This window comes from Palaemon carinicauda, chromosome 22 (assembly GCF_036898095.1).
Source record: "Palaemon carinicauda isolate YSFRI2023 chromosome 22, ASM3689809v2, whole genome shotgun sequence".
Taxonomy (NCBI): domain Eukaryota; kingdom Metazoa; phylum Arthropoda; class Malacostraca; order Decapoda; family Palaemonidae; genus Palaemon; species Palaemon carinicauda.
In genome coordinates this window covers 112,391,279-112,411,713 of record NC_090746.1, presented here as the reverse complement: position 1 = coordinate 112,411,713, position 20,435 = coordinate 112,391,279, and the positions used below count along the sequence as shown (strand labels likewise).

The 20,435-nt window shown below is 34.9% G+C and overlaps 1 protein-coding gene and 3 non-coding genes across 46 annotated transcripts in view; 2 read left to right on the top strand and 2 right to left on the bottom strand.

Annotated features, from left to right (window-relative positions):
* Positions 1 to 146: 146 nt before the first annotated feature.
* Positions 147 to 219, bottom strand: TRNAV-CAC (transfer RNA valine (anticodon CAC)). Its single transcript has one exon. It is a non-coding gene; the product is annotated as a tRNA-Val (tRNA).
* A 561-nt stretch (positions 220 to 780) lies between these two features.
* TRNAV-CAC (transfer RNA valine (anticodon CAC)) lies at positions 781 to 853 on the bottom strand. Its single transcript has one exon. It is a non-coding gene; the product is annotated as a tRNA-Val (tRNA).
* Positions 854 to 1,396: 543 nt separating this feature from the next.
* Positions 1,397 to 1,469, top strand: TRNAV-CAC (transfer RNA valine (anticodon CAC)). Its single transcript has one exon. It is a non-coding gene; the product is annotated as a tRNA-Val (tRNA).
* A 10,822-nt stretch (positions 1,470 to 12,291) lies between these two features.
* The window catches only part of LOC137616688 (myosin heavy chain, muscle-like), a 51,909-nt gene continuing 43,765 nt past the window's right edge, over positions 12,292 to 20,435 (top strand). For 26 of the 43 annotated variants that reach the window (XM_068346658.1, XM_068346654.1, XM_068346647.1 and 23 more), the window contains exons 1-3: positions 12,293 to 12,440; positions 16,528 to 17,136; positions 20,245 to 20,272. In XM_068346658.1, coding sequence (XP_068202759.1) covers positions 16,626 to 17,136; positions 20,245 to 20,272 — 539 coding nt within the window. In that variant the 5' untranslated portion in view covers positions 12,293 to 12,440; positions 16,528 to 16,625. Of the gene's footprint in view, positions 12,441 to 14,025; positions 14,047 to 16,527; positions 17,137 to 20,244; positions 20,273 to 20,435 lie in introns of those variants that run through there. The other 17 variants (XM_068346670.1, XM_068346671.1, XM_068346673.1 and 14 more) reach the window with 3 other exon arrangements.

Below are 20,435 nucleotides of genomic sequence, written 5' to 3'. Positions count from 1 at the left end.
ATAATTCAAATCATGCTTTGCTATAAGACATCTGGATATATAACCATTGAATCTTGATCAATACTGGAATGGCCAAGTGAGAAGTAATCAACTAATTGTATCCAATTATTTGAAGCCAAGTGTTTACTTACTAATGTGAAAACACCTGTTTCCGCCCGGGATCGAACCGGGGGCCTTGCGCGTGTGAAGCGCACGTGATAACCACTACACTACGGAAACTCTTCTAAATAGCATTGCCAATATACATCTTCCTCATATGGTTGGCTTCCTTCTTAGTTTAAGCCAGCTTTGTTCCAGTAAATTCTTTAACTGATAGGAGTTTTGTATGAATAATAGTGAAAAGGAGCTACACAAAATAAATGGATTCATGTGAATATCTACGATAAACAACCCAAAATGTATTTTAGCTATTTCTTCTATCAAAGTTTAATAATAACTTCACTGATAGGGGTATGACTCTTACCACATTTTTGAGAAAGTTAGAAATTTCGGATATAGTTGAATATTACAACAGAAATAAACATCTAAGTTAAAAAGACTTGAAAATAGGCAGGGTATAACTTGTCATGATTATTTACAAGATAATCCTTTCAGTATGGTTCACCCAATAAGAAGAGATGTCTAAAAATTAATTACTTCAAAACATGCTTTAGTGCAAGACATGTCTAGATTTAAAGCCATCAAATCTTGATCAATACTGGAATGGCCAAGTGAGAAGTAATCAACTAATTGTCTTCAATTAGTTGAAGCCAAGAGTTCACTTACTAACGTGAAAACACCTGTTTCCGCCCGGGATCGAACCGGGGACCTTGCGCGTGTGAAGCGCACGTGATAACCACTACACTACGGAAACTCTTCTTAACTACATTGTCAATGTACCTGTTCCTCACATGGTTGGTTGTCTCCTTAGTTTAAGCTAGCTTTACCCCAGTAAATTCCCTTGCCTGATGGGAGTTTTGTATAAGTGAAAAAGGAATATGAATCCTTACTATAATTTCTTTTAGAAAACTGGAGACTTCTGGATATATTCAAATATAACAAAGGAAAATAACATCTGTGATTTGGTCATTGATAATACTTGAAAATATGCAATGCAAAACTTGTCATAATGATTACTGGATAATCTTCCCAGCAGGGTTCACTCAATGAAAAAAAATGTCTAAACAGCAGTTACTACAAATCATGATTAGCTGCAAGACACATTTGGACATATAACCATAGAATCTTGATCAGCACTGGATTATCTAAGGTAATCAACTAATTTATGTTAATTTGAAGCTAAGTGTTTATTTACTAATGGGAACACATCTGTTTATACTAAAAAAAAAACTGGCTTAACCTAAGAAGGGAGCTATCCATATAAGTAAGATGTATATAGGCAATCTCATTTAGAAGAGTTTCCGTAGTGTAGTGGTTATCACGTGCGCTTCACACGCGCAAGGTCCCCGGTTCGATCCCGGGCGGAAACAGGTGTTTTCACGTTGGGAAGATTTTTCTTATTTTTCCCACCAGTGCCTCACATTAAGGTGTCGTTTACCTTATGCAGCCTCTTTTTTCCAAGTCATCACCTTATATTGCCATCTAATTCTCAGCCACCCTCTCAATCTTCTCCCTTAATATGTTCCTCCCAAGCCTTCCTCACTCTCTCCCTACCATCCATTCTCGACATGTGCCCATACCATCTCATTTGTGACACTCTTATCACCTCTGCGATCTTTACTATGCCTGCCATTCTTATTATTTCATAATTTCCCAATCTTTCACGCAGTGATATTCCAATGATCCACCTCAGCATTTTCATCTCTAATATCTCAAGCTTTGCTTCTCTTATCGTATTAGAGCCCATACTTCCGATCCAAACATTAACACGGGTCTAATTACTGTACTATAGATATTGAACTTTAGCTTCATTGGCCTTTTCCTATCACATACCACTCCTGCTACCTCTCTCCTTTTCCCGTAGTTGCTTTAACCCAATTTCAACTTCAGAGTCACATCCTTCCTCTTGCCTCATAGCAGATCCCAAGTATCTAAATTTTTTCCACCAGTTTTATGCTCGAGCCTCTGCTCTCAAGCCAACCGTCTCCAAAGTCTCTTGCCACTCTATAACCATCTTTTTTTTTTTTTTTTTTTTACCAGCAACCACCATTTCATCTGCATATAGTAACCCCCACAACTCTGAATTTCTGATCTCTTTAGTTAACACATCCATGACCACCACAAATAAATAACTTTTACAGCTATTAAATCCGACTTTTAGATAAGCGCCAATTTGAAATTGTTATTTTCCTTGCTTTGGTCTTTCTAATATGTAATAGGATAATGATAAAATTAGTAGAAATCATAGATCGGAAGAACAAAATAGTTAACAGATTTATAAATGAGTTCCCTATCTTCTATTCTATCACATTTCATATGGAATAACAGTAGTTCAGCATCTGGAAAAATGAATATTGCTAACTTTGAGTGGAAGGGTTTCCAAAGTGTAGTGTTATCGTGTGTGTTTCACATGCCATGAGGGAAACAGAGGGTGTCTTGTTAGTAAACACTTAACCACAACTAGATACCAGCTGGCATCATTCACTGCTGGGTTAAGAAAGTAGGAAATTACAAGCTAAAATATGTAATAATGAGCACATTAATCCATCTAAATAATAACTGTAGGAACGTTAAGTTTATTCGTCTTTCATGAATAAAAAAAAACTTAAAATTTAGACCCTAGAAATGATGTAGGAACTGGTGACATTGATTCACTAATACGTATAGAATTTTAATCCGGATTCTTTATTGAGGATACTAATTTTCCAATTGACGAGGCTTAGGTATTGGAGATTAAATAAATCTATGGTAAAAGATTCGAGGAACCTCGTTGATTCTCTTTACAATCTCTGCACATCGCATATATTCAGGTGGGAGAAAATACTATATATATATATATATATATATATATATATATATATATATATATACACACACATATATATATATATATATATATATATATATATATATCTATCTATCTATATATATATATATATATATATATATATATATATACATATATATATATATCTATACATATATATATATCTATATATATATATATCTATATATATATATATATATATATATATATATATATATATATATATATATTATTCACTGAAAGAAATTAAGAGTTAATGTTACCTCAGTGAATAAATGAAAACCAGATGACAATACAGGATATGAACCAACAGCTACGATAATCGAGGGTGTTTTAAGCCTAAAGTCCATCCAACCCCTACTTATTGACAATTTTGAGAATTCATACTTCGATGTCAGGATGCCAGAGAACTTTAAATCATTCATTCATTCATCCATTCATTGAGAATTCATGGATACTATGACTTTTCATTAAAGTTTAGATATAATTGGATTATTAATCATGATTCTCAACGACATTTATATCGTACACGAAATCGAGTAAAGAAAATGTCTAACTACAAAGAAACATAAATTTTTTCTTAACTCGAGTAATCTTTGAGTGAATATTCAGGCAAATTACTGATGTTATATTCGAATGTTGTGTTTGACAATCTCACTTTCAACTAAAAGTTTGAGAACATACCAATGTCCTCCCAACTTGTTCTATCCGACAAGGTAGCATGATCAAAAGTCAAATCACAATAAAAAAAAATCAAAGCAGGGAAGGATGCTTTGTAGATGGAGATCTTCCTAATCGGGTAGTTGAATCATAACGTCAAAAGTTCAAAGATGCAGCAAATGTTTTTATGATGAAGAGGCTGACATAGGTCTTTTTATATTTTATAAATGGTATATCTGTTTTGATGTTACTGTTTTTAAAATATTTCACTGTTAATTTTTTTCTCATATCTTTTATTTATTTCCTTATTTCCTTTCCTCACTGGGATATTTTTCCCTATTGGAGCCCTTGGGCTTATAGCATCTTATTTTTCCAACTAGTGTTGTAGCTTAGCTAATAATAATAATAATAATAATAATAATAATAATAATAATAATAATAATAATAATAATAATAATAACTGGAATACACAGATTACAAACCAAGGTAAATTGTATACTCTTGGTAAAAAGTTTGAAGCAGACAGACAAACCAAACAACTACACATTCCACTAAAGCGGGGTTTACACGATCGAACGGTTTTTCGAACCCAGTTGTCGAACCTGTTTGTCAAACGGTTCGAATAGGTGGAGTCAACTACAAATGCATAGGGTTTGTGGCCATTGAAGCCCCACCTACAAAAGTCAGGCGAGGACAGTCTTTCTTCGAACCGTTCGACAACCAAATACCCCGTTCACACGTTCGAACATCACTTCAAACACTTGTCTGTCGAACCGCGTTCAACGAACCGTTCGACCCTGTAAACCAACCCGTAGTCTCAGAACAAGCAAATTACCCAGAATATTGCAGTCAGTTTCGGATGATTTTCATAGTTGTTTAGAAGCAAACATTTGGTCCAACTGAGTCATCCGCATGCTCACATAGTTCTGTCAGACAATAAGTTAGACTTCGTTTTATGCAACCTGGAAGTCTTTGATTCTAAAACTCAAATGGTCTCAAAATTTTATTTTTTTTCTTAGACCTTTTGGTAATCTGGGAAATCTTAATTGAAATGGTATATAAACTTATACATTTTTCACTAAACACCCCATGTCCTATACAATCTTCCGTCCCTAAAACTCCCCATTATGTTTGAAAGGCTCCTTGGTGTCTGACAGTGGAAAGTAGGATGCCCCACGCTGCCATACTTTAATTTGGCTTTACCAAGTTAATAGAACCACCTTAATCTGCTTGTTGTGGTCAAAACACATCTCAATGCCATATTCAGTTGTCCTATAACATGAGGCAACAATATAGCTTGATAGCATTATAAAGTTTTAGCTTTGAAGGTTTTGTCTGAGAGGGTACTCAGGTACACTTTACCAATTAATCACTCATTAATAATTTCTTAGCGACTAATCAATAAATTTAGTTTGGTTTTATCTGTATCTACAATATCTGTTGTATGTTTATTTCCACAAGGCTGTATGTTGTTTTTGGGAAGCTTGTTATGCAAACAAATTGATGTTTGGATTTAACTCATACTAATAGTGTCCTCTAGGTTTAATTAATACAATCCAGCCCAAAAAGCAGACACAAATCTAATACTACAAATAATAATAATAATAATAATAATAATAATAATAATAATAATAATAATAAAGCTCTTTCTCATGACTTCTATTCCTTCCCCATTTCGATCTCTCGTTTAGTTTCAGATCAGCCTGAATATGAACGAAGTTGATTGCTCCATCAGTCATCGTGCTAAAAACAACAGTAATTATCTTTATGAGACTTCTCATTAAAGCCTCAGAGAACGAAGTATACGTTAAAATTCTCCTCTCTTACATTGACGAGGACGTACTTTAGAGTGGGTAGCGCGATTATTATTATTTTTTTTTTTTTTTAGAAGTTCCTCCCTGCTATCTGAAACTGGGACTCTATCCCAATTGACTCTTCGAACTCTCTCGGTATTTCAGTGATGCTTGAAAGTTGGTTTTGGCAGCTGGGGAGATGGGTCGCAAAAAATACATAATGCGAGTCCGTGAATTTGACAAAACTAAAAATGGGTAAAATTTTACTACCCAGTATATGTACCGAAGTTCGAACAAAGATGAGAAAATGAATCGCCTCAAGCTTTTTTTAATAATAAATTATTGTTACTAAATTCTATAGTTGTTGAGGTATTCTATAAATAATATTTAATTGCATTCGATATGCAAGTGTTTCGCGCATGATTCAGATTACAGTATTAAAAAAATTCATTATACCTCTACTTCAACATAAATCTATCTGTAATTGGTGTTAACAAATATCAAGCAAATGGTAACTATATACAACAGACTTTTATATGCATGCATGTCTGAATGAAAAGTAATTGAATAGCCATCACACAAACTTCATCATAAGGGTTTATAAGTGTTTCTTGACAGCAAAATTTGATATACACTGAAGCAATCATCTAGTTTCCACTACCCCACACATACATAAATATTCAATTATTACAGGATATCAAAGATCCACTACACACTATTCTTCTAGAAGCTGATCTCCATACCACCTCAGCTGACGCCAACCCAGAAAAATAGGACCCCCAAAAGTCAGTAACTTAAAATTACATGGAGAGGATTACGTTGGCTTCGACATGGAAATCAATGACTTAACACATAACGTCTAACGCCATTACTTTTACATAAAGAGGCCACGAAATACGAATATTTAGTTCCATGAAATAAGAGTATTTAGTTCCACTACAATTTTGAACACTGGTGCAATCAGAAATCGTACCTAAGTCCTCAAGACCTAGTGATAACTTACGAAAAAACACAAACGGGAGTTTTAAATCTTAACGTTAGGATATTTGATTTTCTTCGAACTGAAGTCTGAAGATGTAGGTAATAACACTTAACTGATATACTCGCACAGGAGTAACAAATTAGGATTCACTAGATACCACTTCTGCTCAAAAATCATCCACATTCCAAAAGGTTACATTATCCGAAGTGTCTTTCCGAGTTTTAAACCTAAAAACTATATTAACTGATTGTACATTAAAACGCTTCAGAAATTATACTAGATAAACTATAATTTTTATGGTGAGACTAAAGAGTAATCTAGAAGGTTAGAAGTCACAGGTTTGGGTTAATGCTTGATTGAAAAAAAAAGCATCAAGCTGGTGGTTACGTGGATAATGAACATAGATGAGGAAAATCTGTATATCAAAAGAACCTGAACATCTTTATTAGCTGGCGACTATAAAGTTGAACTGATAGGTCGCAGATAGCCGAGAGGTTTAAATGAAAAGTTTCTGCTTTCCCACTGTTATTTTACTTATTTACCATCAGGCATGGTAATAATTTGGCAGAGGGCAATTACGAACGCATGCCCTTGAAGTTATTAACCACAGTTGTTAGCGGTGAGAATAACCTTTGACTAAATAGTCCAACTGCAAGGCAGCAGTTTACACAGTTATTGACAGTGGGCCTAGCCTTTTGCATAAAAAGCAAGACTGCAAGGCAAAAGCTGTCCTTTTAGTCGCTTTCTACGACACGCAGGATATACGGTAGTAGTATTCTTACACACTACCCTACCACAATACAACAAAAGTTTGCTCAAATACAACTATGCAAATAAAAAAAAAATATTATAACCTTCAATTTCTTCGCGGATCGGTCTGTTTTAAAGAGTGGTGATTAGATTTAAGATATGGATAACATTGAATTTATTTAATCATTTACAAGGGCTCTTCGAAACTCAGATGCAATGTCCAGCGGAAAAGAAAGAGTGAAAAGACAACCGAAGCGGGATTTCTAATCTAGGCTTTGTTCTAATTGGAACAAATTTACTTTACTTTACATCTCAAGGGAAACAAACACGATTTTCTGCTTTAGAATAATAATAATAATAATAATAATAATAATAATAATAATAATAATAATAATAATAATAATAATAAAATTTTGGTCAGTGATAATATTTTGCAGTAATCTTGGAGATTTACACATTTACTTGGTGTTTAAAATCAAACTCATAAGTGCTTGTTTTCATGATTACAATTACTATTAATAGTATTAATACAAATGATTAAAAAACATCTTGGTGAACAAATCAGAGCTTGGGTATGGCTAACCAAAATACGTTATATGTTTTCAAATCATATAATGAAACTAAGATTTCATATCTCTCTCTCTCTCTCTCTCTCTCTCTCTCTCTCTCTCTCTCTCTCTCTCTCTCTCTCTCTCTCTCTCTCTCTCTCTCTCTCTAAAAAAAAAAAAAATAAAGTATTGGTTTAGCTACAAGTCTCAATGGCCTCTCTATCCATATTTTTCGTAAAATAGGAACTATTCTGCAATTAATCACAATATAATTAAAGAACTTTATATAAACTTTCATTTATCTCCTTTTGGAGATTCATTGACGCATTGTGGTTTCATCTTTCCAAAAGGAAAAATTGAGTAAGTTTAAGAAAATATAACAAAAAGGGAAATAGACAATAAAAATAGATAAATCAAGCAATGCCACTCCAAATTTAGACTTAATTCTCCTAAAACCTGAATGTAAAAGGTGTCATAACTGGGCGATAAAAAACTTACAGAGAAAAACAGAGACAAAAACACGACAACATACGGACAGATAAAACATTAACTGGCAGATGTAAAGCTAGAAAGATAAGACCTATCCAACGAATCTCTTATATCAGACGTCTAATGGAACAATCTAAACTTGGGGAAGCTCAAGTTGGTATCCACGCCATGTTATCTTAGCAAGGGCAATACTGAGGCTCTCTTCCTTTAGATTGGACAGCGCTCGTAAAATTCTTAATACAAGCTCGCTTCCTACGTATTTGAAAGCACTCGTAAAATTCAATACAAGCTCTCTTCCTGTAGATTTGACATTACTCGTAAAATTCTCAATACAGACTCGCTTCCTACGTATTTGAAAGCACTCGTAAAATTCAATAGAGGCTCTCTTCCTTTAGATTGGACAGCGCTCGTAAAATTCTCAATAAAGGCTCTCTTCCTGTAGATTTGACATTATTCGTAAAATTCTCAATAAAGGCTCTCTTCCTGTAGATTTGACAGTACTCATAAAATTCTCAATACAGGCTCTCTTCACGTGGAATTTATAGTACTCGTAAAATTCTCAATCGTAAAATTCTCAATACAGGCTCTCTTCCTGAAGGTTTGACAGCACTCGTAAAATTATCAATACAGACTCTCTTCCTGAAGGTTTGACAGCACTCGTAAAATTCTCAATACAGGCTCTCTTCCTGAAGGTTTGACAGCACTCGTAAAATCATCAATACAGGCTCTCTTCCTTTAGAATTGACAGTACTCGTAAAATTATCAATACAGGCTATCTTCCTGTGGATTTGACAGTACTCGTAAAATTCTCAATACAGGATCTCTTCCTTCAGATTTGACAGTACTCGTAAAATTCTCAATACAGGCTCTCTTCCTGAAGGTTTTAAAGCACTCGTAAAATTCTCAATGCAAGCTCTCTTCCTGTAGATTTGACAGTACTCGTAAAATCATCAATACAGGCTCTCTTCCTTTAGAATTGATAGTACTCGTAAAATTCTCAATACAGGCTATCTTCCTGTGGATTTGACAGTACTCGTAAAATTCTCAATACATGCTCTCTTCCTTTAGATTTGACAGTACCCGTAAAATTCTCCATACAGGCTCTCCTCCTGTAGATTTGACAGTACTCATAAAATTCTCAATACAGGCTCTCTTTACGTGGAATTTATAGTACTCGTAAAATTCTCAACAAAGGCTCTCTTCCTGTAGATTTAACAGCACTCGTAAAATTCTCAATACAGGCTCTCTTCCTGTGGATTTAATGATACTCATAAATTTTCTCAATACAGGCTCTCTTCCTACGTATTTGAAAGCACTCGTAAAATTCAATACAGGCTCTCTTCCTGTAGATTTGACATTACTCGTAAAATTCTCAATACAAGCTCTCTTCCTGTAGGTTTGACATCACTCGTAAAATTCTCAATACAAGCTCTCTTCCTGTAGGTTTGACATTACTCGTAAAATTCTCAAAGCAAGCTCTCTTCCTGTAGATTTGACATTACTCGTAAAATTCTCAATGCAAGCTCTCTTCCTGTAGATTTGACATTACTCGTAAAATTCTCAATACAAGCTCTCTTCCTGTAGGTTTGACATTACTCGTAAAATTCTCAATGCAAGCTCTCTTCCTGTAGGTTTGACATCACTCGTAAAATTCTCAAAGCAAGCTCTCTTCCTGTAGATTTGACATTACTCGTAAAATTCTCAATGCAAGCTCTCTTCCTGTAGATTTGACATTACTCGTAAAATTCTCAATACAAGCTCTCTTCCTGTAGGTTTGACATTACTCGTAAAATTCTCAATGCAAGCTCTCTTCCTGTAGATTTGACATTACTCGTAAAATTCTCAATACAAGCTCTCTTCCTGTAGGTTTGACATTACTCGTAAAATTCTCAATGCAAGCTCTCTTCCTGTAGATTTGACATTACTCGTAAAATTCTCAATACAAGCTCTCTTCCTGTAGGTTTGACATTACTCGTAAAATTCTCAATGCAAGCTCTCTTCCTGTAGATTTGACATTACTCGTAAAATTCTCAATACAAGCTCTCTTCCTGTAGGTTTGACATTACTCGTAAAATTCTCAATGCAAGCTCTCTTCCTGTAGATTTGACATTACTCGTAAAATTCTCAATACAAGCTCTCTTCCTGTAGGTTTGACATTACTCGTAAAATTCTCAATGCAAGCTCTCTTCCTGTAGATTTGACATTACTCGTAAAATTCTCAATAAAGGCTCTCTTCCTGTAGATTTAACAGCACTCGTAAAATTCTCAATACAGGCTCTCTTCGTGGATTTAATGATACTCATAAATTTTCTCAATACAGGATCTCTTCGTGGATTTAATGATACTCATAAATTTTCTCAATACAGGCTCTCTTCCTACGTATTTGAAAGCACTCGTAAAATTCAATACAGGCTCTCTTCCTTTAGATTTGACAGTACCCATAAAATTCTTAATAAAAGCTCTCCTCCTATAGATTTGACATTACTCGTAAAATTCTCAATACAGGCTCTCTTCCTATTGATTTGAAAGTACTCATAAAATTCTCAATACAGGCTCTTTCTGTAGATTTGACAGTACTCGCAAAATTCTCAATATAGGATCTCTTCCTTCAGATTTGACAGTACTCTACTCGTAAAATTATCAATACAGGCTCTCTTCCTGAAGGTTTGACAGCACTCGTAAAATTATCAATACAGGCTCTCTTCCTGAAGGTTTGACAGCACTCGTAAAATTATCAATACAGGCTCTCTTCCTGAAGTTTTGACAGCACTCGTAAAATTATCAATACAGGCTCTCTTCCTGAAGGTTTGACAGCACTCGTAAAATTATCAATACAGGCTCTCTTCCTGAAGGTTTGACAGCACTCGTAAAATTCTCAATACAGGCTCTCTTCCTGAAGGTTTGACAGCACTCGTAAAATTATCAATACAGGCTATCTTCCTGAAGGTTTGACAGCACTCGTAAAATTCTCAATACAGGCTCTCTTCCTGAAGGTTTGACAGCACTCGTAAAATTCTCAATACAGGCTCTCTTCCATCAGATTTAACAGTACTCTTAAAATTCTTAATACAGTCTGTCTTCCGGTAGATTTGACACTACTCGTAAAATTCCCAATACAGGCTCTCTTCCTTTAGATTTGACAGTACTCGTAAAATTCTCAATACAGACTCTTTCTGTAGATTTGATAGTGCTCTTAAAATTCTCAATACAGACTCTCTTCCTTTAGATTTGACAGTACTCGTAAAATTCTCAATACAGACTCTTTCTGTAGATTTCATAGTGCTCTTAAAATTCTCAATACAGACTCTCTTCCTTTAGATTTGACAGTACTCGTAAAATTCTCAATACAGGCTCTCTTCCTTTAGATTTGACAGTACTGGTAAAATTCTCAATACAGGCTCTCTTCCTGTGGATTTGACAGTATTCGTAAAATTCTCAATACAGGCTCTCTTCCTGTGGATTTGACAGTATTCGTAAAATTCTCAATACAGACTCTCTTCTGGTATATTTGACAGTACGCGTAAATTCTCAATACAGGCTCTCTTATAGTAGATTTGACAGTACTCATAAAATTCTTAATTTCGGATATACAAATAAGCAGTGTCAATTTAATCACCAATTTCTTCACAGGAATAACAGATTGACAGTTTTTTCTAGTAAATTTAATTTTTTTTACTTATTTATGTAGCTATTCAATCACAATCTAGAACGATCCGTTACCAAGTATCTTAAATATAATAAGCCATATCTGTAAAATATCTTTCTTAAAGAAATAAAAAGGGAAAATCCAGTATCTGTTGATCAGACTCAGGAATTTCATCGCTGAACTGAAGGGTAAACCGGCTGATTTTGGCTGAACTGACGTTGACGCTTAATGATGCAGATAAGTTTGCTTCCCTTGGGAGCACCGGCAAAAGACGAGTCCCTTTTAGAAACAACCCCAAACTCTCCTTTATCCCCCTTCCCATCCCCACATCCTCCCTCCCCACGGAGCCACAATCTCCAACCTAGATTCTTGGCTCAAACACCCACTCCACCCACCGAAAAAGGCAGAAGGCGCTACGTCACCCGGAGAAAAAGATATCCATATGCTACATCCATAGAACGAGCTCTCTGATTGGTTAGGCGGGGCACAAAAGGCGTATTCCGAAAAAAGCAGCTGCCAATCACGAACGAGATAGCAAACCGTCTAGGCACCGCGAGGCTGATACAGGATCACATTGCAGTTGGTACATAAAGGGATCACACCTCGCTGTTCCGGACAGAACAGCAATCGCTCGTGTAAGTGCAAGGTATAGTTTTCGTTTCTTTGTTGCCAGGGACATTGGGTGGGGGAATCCGTGTCGGATAAACTTGAGAAGTTCCAGTGTGTGTGTGTGATATTTTTTTTTTTTTAAATCTTCCGGGAGCTGTGTCTCCCTCTACGAAGGATTTATAGTGATTTTGTTCATGTGGAAACTGCGTTTCTGTTAGATACACGCCAAGCCTTTTCCGGTCCACCCAGACAAAATACAGGAGTGGGCAATGGATACACATTTTAGTTGGTCTCGGTTATTTCTCAGAAACAATACAGCATAATTTTTCTTCTTATTTCCAAGATATAGAAGGCTAAAACACTGAATCTATACATCTGTAATGCTCATATATCTCTGAAAAAAAAAAAACACAGCTAAATTCTTACAACGTAATTAAAATAAAAAGAGATGCCCTTATTAAGACAAGGATTGGTCAATAGCATATAAAATCTTTGGATTCTTCAACCATATAGGTTACATATTTCCCTTTTAAAATACAATTTCTTCCATCAATACGAAATATCGAAACAATCCTTAATATCGATTTCGAATGAACTCCCAATCAAAATCTCCCAATGATCTCATTTTCTACTACACTACGCTAAACGATTATGTGCCACTAAACCCATTCCTTGTGTCACTTTAGTGTTAAAGACACCATTAGTCTCACGTACTCGAATACGTGCATATCTGACAGGCAGCCTTGCCAATTCTGTAGGGATAAGACGCACTCTCGTACCTGGGGGTTACATGATTGAATGCTTAGCTTGTCACTTCTTAATGTGACAGAGCTGTTGGTGAGTCAGAGATATGAGAGAAAGTAATTTCATTACATTTTTTACCACATTGTCGATTTCTTATGTGAAGAATTTTAAAAAGAAATAATGAATTACATTCTCTGGTGCAAAAAAAAAAATGACTTACGAAACCCACTGATCATCTTGGATAATGAATCATCACTTACATATTTTTTGTTAAACAGTCACGACTACAATGTCCCATAACATGACCCTCCTTTATCAAATGATTGCGTAGCCACATAACCGAAAGAATTAACTGCTCACAATTAGTGATTTTACAAAGACAAAACACAGACGCCGTTCCCAAAATCCCAAAATATTTCCAACGTCAGCTGGCTGAGTTTTGCCAAAACAGGTGGAAAAAGGAGAGAGAAACGAGGGCCATCTCGCGTCTAGCAAACACTTAGGGGACATCAAAATCAGTCATCCGCCTGAGCAGCTGACTTGGATGGAAAGCCAGAGGCACCTGCGAAGTTAAGGAAAGAAAATAAAAAGAGAGAAAAAAAACCTCCTCATATAAATAACAACTTCGACGTCCCGCTCTCTATCTTGGGCACCTGGGTGCCAAGTCTCCCTTTCTGTCCCCTCTACGTGGCACTTCACCCACCTATCATCCAGTGGCTCAGTACACTTGGCTCCACCTCCTGCCCACTCATTCATCCACCCACCAACCCACCCACCCACCCAGAATTTAAGCCCATCTCCCACCCTAACCCAGCTTCCCCCTTGTCCATGGGGTGGCTAATTTAGAACCACACCCAGATTCTCGTCTCTAGTTCTCCGCCAGCAGGTAAAGGGAGAAGGTAGGGCAATTGTCGTCAGCATCTGTTTGTGTTTCCTATTTACATAGCCTTTTAAGGATTTTGTTTTCGCTGCCGTTTTTCGTTAAAAGAAAGGCAATAAACTAGTTCATAGGGACGTGTTCAAAAGATTAAATTAGTTTTATGCAAGTGCTTGAGGTCATAGTTATAGCCAGTACAGTGGTGAACTTATTTAGCCTTTGGTGTCACTCGTGTTCATGAGGAAACACATACACACATATATATATATATATACTGTATATATATATATATATATATATATATATATATATATATATATATATATATATATACAAATTATATATGTGTGAACTTATTCATTGTACAAACAGAGAAAAGAATGTACAAAGCCCTCACCCTATGGCCAATAAGGCTGCACAGTGATATGTAGTGATATAGAAATAGGTGAAACTGTGAACATTGATACAAGCGAAACATAGCGAACATTTCTTGGGTAAAATTCATATGCAATCAAACGTGTGTTCATGCATGCTTGTGCGTTTGCAAGCAGAATCACATCGCGAACGAATTGAAATCACCATAGGTCATAATAATCGCCACCGCTTGATATAATCAAATAGTCTGGAATTCAAATCGCAAATTTCCTTGAATTAATCGGTAACAAGTAGCATGTAACCAAATCAACGGAGATTTAAGCATTTCATCAAATCGCAAAGAAAGTGTACGCATATAGAGGGATTTTACTGGTCTCATGAAATATATATGAAAAAAGATATGATTCAATTGAGATTAATGAAAGTTTATTAATAGGAATGAAGAGGGCATGTTTCATGGCACTAAAGGTCATATATTGAATTAAATAAAGGATTTCTGCCTGGAATCCTTTATAACCAGAAAGTCTTTCTGGTTATAACTTCAAAAATGTGGTCTTCTTGAATATTGAAAAATTAATCGTAAATCAACTCCTCTTTACATAATGACTGATTGATTGCCATTGCAATTGCTTAGGGCAATCGATGTCGTTTACCTTCCGCAATCAGTATTTATCTAATATTTTGGTTTCACCATTTACTTTATAGCACAGGACAGTTTATATCACTAACATGAAAGCTTTGTACCAATTGCAGTTGTAAATTTTGAAGTGTACGTATTCCGAAGTGTAAAGACAAAATGATAATAGATTTCGATAATAACAAAGTAGGGTAAAAATTACGGTCGCCTATATTTTACTGAAATATGGCTTAGAACTATATGTTTACGGAGAATTTCCGATTAAAATTAAGGATTTCTCACAGTGTACAAATGAAAAAGAATCTAGTTGGTTTGAGTCAGATGACTTTAACAACGCATAGTTTGAGTGAGATGACTTGAACAACGTATAAAATATGTGAACATGTACTATATACTGTATTTGGAAACCGATTGATATGTAAATACTTCATTCATTGCTTCGTAAATGAATACATCGAGACGGTCTGTGAATCTTAATTACTACCTCTCACATTTTGATGAGGATAGTCCCATCCCAAACAAAGGAAGCAATTGAAAATATACCGTACATTTACTCAAACTAAGTTTCTTGATCTTATATAACTCTCCCCTATACAATAAAAAGAAAGTGTCTGAATATATATTCAAATATATAAATATATAAATATTTCTTTTCTATTACGCTCAGGGAAAAGAAGTAGTAGTCATACCCTGGTGAGAGCGCATACATCGAGAGGTACACTCGGAAATTACACTCTCTCACACAAATTGCCGAAACAGCGGGCTATAATTAGGAAAGGGAGAGGGAGTGGGAAGGGTTGAATATGTGTGTGAGTGTGAGTGTGCATATCCTTCTAAATATTCAGACATCATTTTTGACGGTTCGGATACACTAGTATAAGAATATATGGAAATTGCTGGAACTTTTCAACCGATACATTTTTCAAATACACTTGGATAAAGCCTATTTGCAGTACAATATATTACCAAAGTAACAATTTGTATTCATAAGCTCTATTATCAAAGAATTACCTTTAAACCCATCTCTCGTTCCTCCAATACTAAAACTTGAAGAAAACACATTTGCAGAACAATATATTATCCAAAGTAACTCTGTGTAATCCCGAGATTTATCATTAAAGAGTAACCTTTGAATCTGTCCTTCGCTCCTCCAATACAAATACTTGAGGAAAACACATTCGCAGAACAATATATTACCCAAGTAACTCTGTGTAATCCCGAGAATTATCATTAGAGAATAACCTTTAAACCTGTCTCTCCTGCCTCAGACAATCACACTAGAAGAAAACACATTCGCAGAATAATATATTTACCCAAGTAACTCTTTGTAATCCGGAGATTTATCATTAAAGAATAACCTTTAAACCTGTTGCTCGTTCATACAATACTAACACTTGAAGAAAACACATTTGCAGAACAAAAACTCTGTGTAATCACGGTATTTATCATAGAGAATAACCTTTAAACCTACTCTCGTTCCTTCTCCCACAGGAAGTTCCAGGGCTGTTCTGGCGTGCCCTTGTGTGTCTGACCTGACTTCGACTGTCTCAACTCCAAACTTCTAAACACCAACAACAACAACAACAACCATGCCTGGCCATATCGTCAAGAGTACCGGACCCGACCCCGACCCAACCGAGTACCTGTACGTGTCCCTGGAACAGAAGCGTATCGACCAGACCAAGCCCTACGATGCCAAGAAGGCCTGCTGGGTGCCCTGCGAGAAGGAGGGGTACGTCATCGGCGAGATCCAGGGCACCAAGGGCGACCTGGTAACCGTGGGCCTCAGCGGCGGCGAAACCAAGAACTTCAAGAAGGACCTTGTCTGCCAAGTCAACCCTCCCAAGTACGAGAAATGCGAGGACATGTCCAACTTGACCTATCTCAACGACGCCTCCGTCCTGTACAACCTGAAGGCTCGCTACGTCACCAAGCTCATCTACACCTACTCCGGCCTCTTCTGCGTCGCCATCAACCCCTACAAGAGGTACCCCATCTACACCAACCGCGTCGTCAAGATCTACCAGGGCAAGAGGCGTAATGAAGTCCCTCCTCATATCTTCGCCATTGCTGACGGCGCCTACATGGACATGTTGCAGAGTAAGTCATGTCTTGCTATTCTCGTCTATACCTTTCAAGATAATGATAATGCATTTCATATAGGGTTGATTTTTCTTCTCTCTCTGTATAAACACACTCACACATCTACATACACAATATTTACTGTACAATATATATATATACACACACACACACACACACACACACATATATATATATATATATATATATATATATATATATATATATATATATAATATATATATATATATATATATATATATATATATATATATACACATATATATATGTGTGTATGTATGTGTGTCTGTGTGAGAATACACGCACAAATGCACAAATATATATAAATACAATAGAAACACAATATGTATGTATGTATGTATGTGTGTATATATATATATATATATATATATATATGTATATATATATATATATACATATGTAAATATATATATATATATATATATTATATATATGGTATCATATGTGTATGTACATACATAAACACACATATATATTCATACAGTGCACTATATATATATATATATATATATATATATATATATATATATATATATATATATATATATATATATATATATATATACACATATATACACACACACTTATATGTAAACTCTATACAAGTAAAACAACCAATAAAATGTGGACGCACCTTTTACGGCATCTAGACAACATTTCTCCTTCTCCAATATGTAATTGTTTAAATACACGTATGTATGAATTTTGCACAGAAACACACACGCAAAGATATAACAACCAACAAACCAAATATTAGCATACCAAGACTTCCCAAGGAAAAAAAATATAATTAAATGCAGAAACAGACGTAGAAGTGAATTAAAGAGGCCATAAATGCAGAAACATACGTAGAAGTGAATTAAAGAGACCGTAAATGCAAAAACATACGTAGAAGTGAATTAAAGAGGCAAACACACAAAGTCAAATAACATTCTCCCTTAAGCAACTGCAGCATGAAAGGGTGTTAGATTGGGAGTTCGCGATAGGGTAAAGGGGGCGGTCAAAACCCGGGCTATTTTAAACCTGGTTGGCGCGGAACTCCCACCCTCTCTGGCACCCTGTCAGCCTTTGGCCAAATATGGGCATACTACACTCCAACTCCCTTTTATAAGGCGATCACGATGCTATCTGCCCTTTTGGGTTCTCTACAACTGTATTCCTAAGTTGACATTTGTGTTAACCAACTGGTTGAAACTAAATTTTCTACATTATACAAGCTTCACTCATTGGGCTGGCTAATCCCATTTTAATATTATTATTATTATTATTATTATTATTATTATTATTATTATTATTATTATTATTACTACTACTTGCTAAGCTACAGCCCTAGTTGGAAAAGCAGAATGCTATAAGCCCAAGGGCTCCAACAGGGAAAATAGCCCATTGGGGAAAGGAAATAAGGAAACTACACGAGAAGTAATTAATAATAATAATAATAATAACAATAATAATAATAATAATAATCAAAATTATACATGCTCTAAGACAAGAGGTAATTTACGCTTTCACTCGTGACTGCAATCATTTTCACACAGGTTCCTAATGCTTAATATACCGTAAAAATTTTGGTAGCCATGAGTTCCATCACCTACTGACGACTTTGACTTATAGTCTATGCATGTTGGTCACCTTGGAACAATATGTGATGTTCTAGCAGAACACTGCGCCGTGATCACGATTACAAGTCAGAAATGAATCCACACTGTAAGCTATAGTTACATAATTATAAAACAGAATGAGCTTCAAATTTCAAGTATATACACTCTCTACATAGGCATTAATGAACAAAATTTAATTCGATGATTTTTACCGGATAGATAAAATGATTAATGAACATCTTTCACTGATGGGTTAAATCAATAGTTAAAATATTTGCTGACCCAATCTCATAGTTAGATACGTTACTTAAGAGATCTGATAGTTAAAATCTTTATTGACGCAAATCTTATAGTTCTTATCTATTTTGATGTAGACCTGTTAGATTTAACCTTTATAGTGCATATCTCAGTTACAATTTTTAGTGATGCACATCTGGTAGCTACAACCATTACTGAAGAAAATCTAATAGCTGTGTTGCAGATCTTAATTTCAATATTTTCTTATGTAGATGTGATACATTTGATCATTATATTGTATATATATCTGATAGTTAAATTTTTGCTGGCACAGATCAGATAGTTACAATATCTGCTGATGCATACATACACACACATACACACACACACACACATATATATATATATATATATATATACATACACACATGTACATACATATATATATATATATATATATATATATATATATATATATATATATATATATATTTCGTTACCTAAATCTAATACTTCCCATATTTGCTGATGCATATATATATATATACACACACACACACACACACACACACACACATATATATATATATATATATATATATATATACATATAAATCTTTCGTTAACTAAATCTAATACTTTCCATATTTGCTTATGCAAATCTGATATTTACAATGTTTGCTGATGCAAGTCTGATAGTTACAACCTATGGTGATGCAAATCTGATTGTTACAATCCTTCCTAAAGTAAATCCATTGTTATTGTAAATCTGATAATTTCAATCTTTGCTGATGCAAGTCTGATAGTTAAAACATTTGCTGTTGCAAATCTGATATTTTAAATATTTGTTGATGCATATTAATGCAAATCTGATGGTTACAGTCATAGCTACTGCAAACCTGATAGTTACAAACTTTGCTGTTGAAATCCTGATAATTTCAATCTTTGTTGATGTAAATCTGATATCTATAATCTTTGTTGATACAAATCTGATAGTTACAATCTTTCCTATTGTATAAATATGACAGATTAAATCTTTATTATTGCATATCTGATACTGCCCATCTTTTCTGATTCAAATTTGATTGTTAAAATCTTACTTTATGCAAATCTGATGGTTAAAACCATTGCTGCTTCAAATCAGACATCATAATACTTTGCCGATACTGATATGATAGGTTTCAATCTTTGCTGACATATATTTGATAGTTATAAACTTTGCTAATGTATTTGGTTTCCTTTACAGATCACGAGAACCAGTCTATGCTTATCACGTAAGTACGGATTTTCCCGAATATGATCATTATAGAAATATTCTTGATAATCTTCATCAGTTCGGTAAATCAAGGTTATGATTACTTTCATTTGCACTATTATTGAACTTCATAAATATTTGGAATTGTTTTAACATTCAAGTGATGAGATTTTGATTAACTG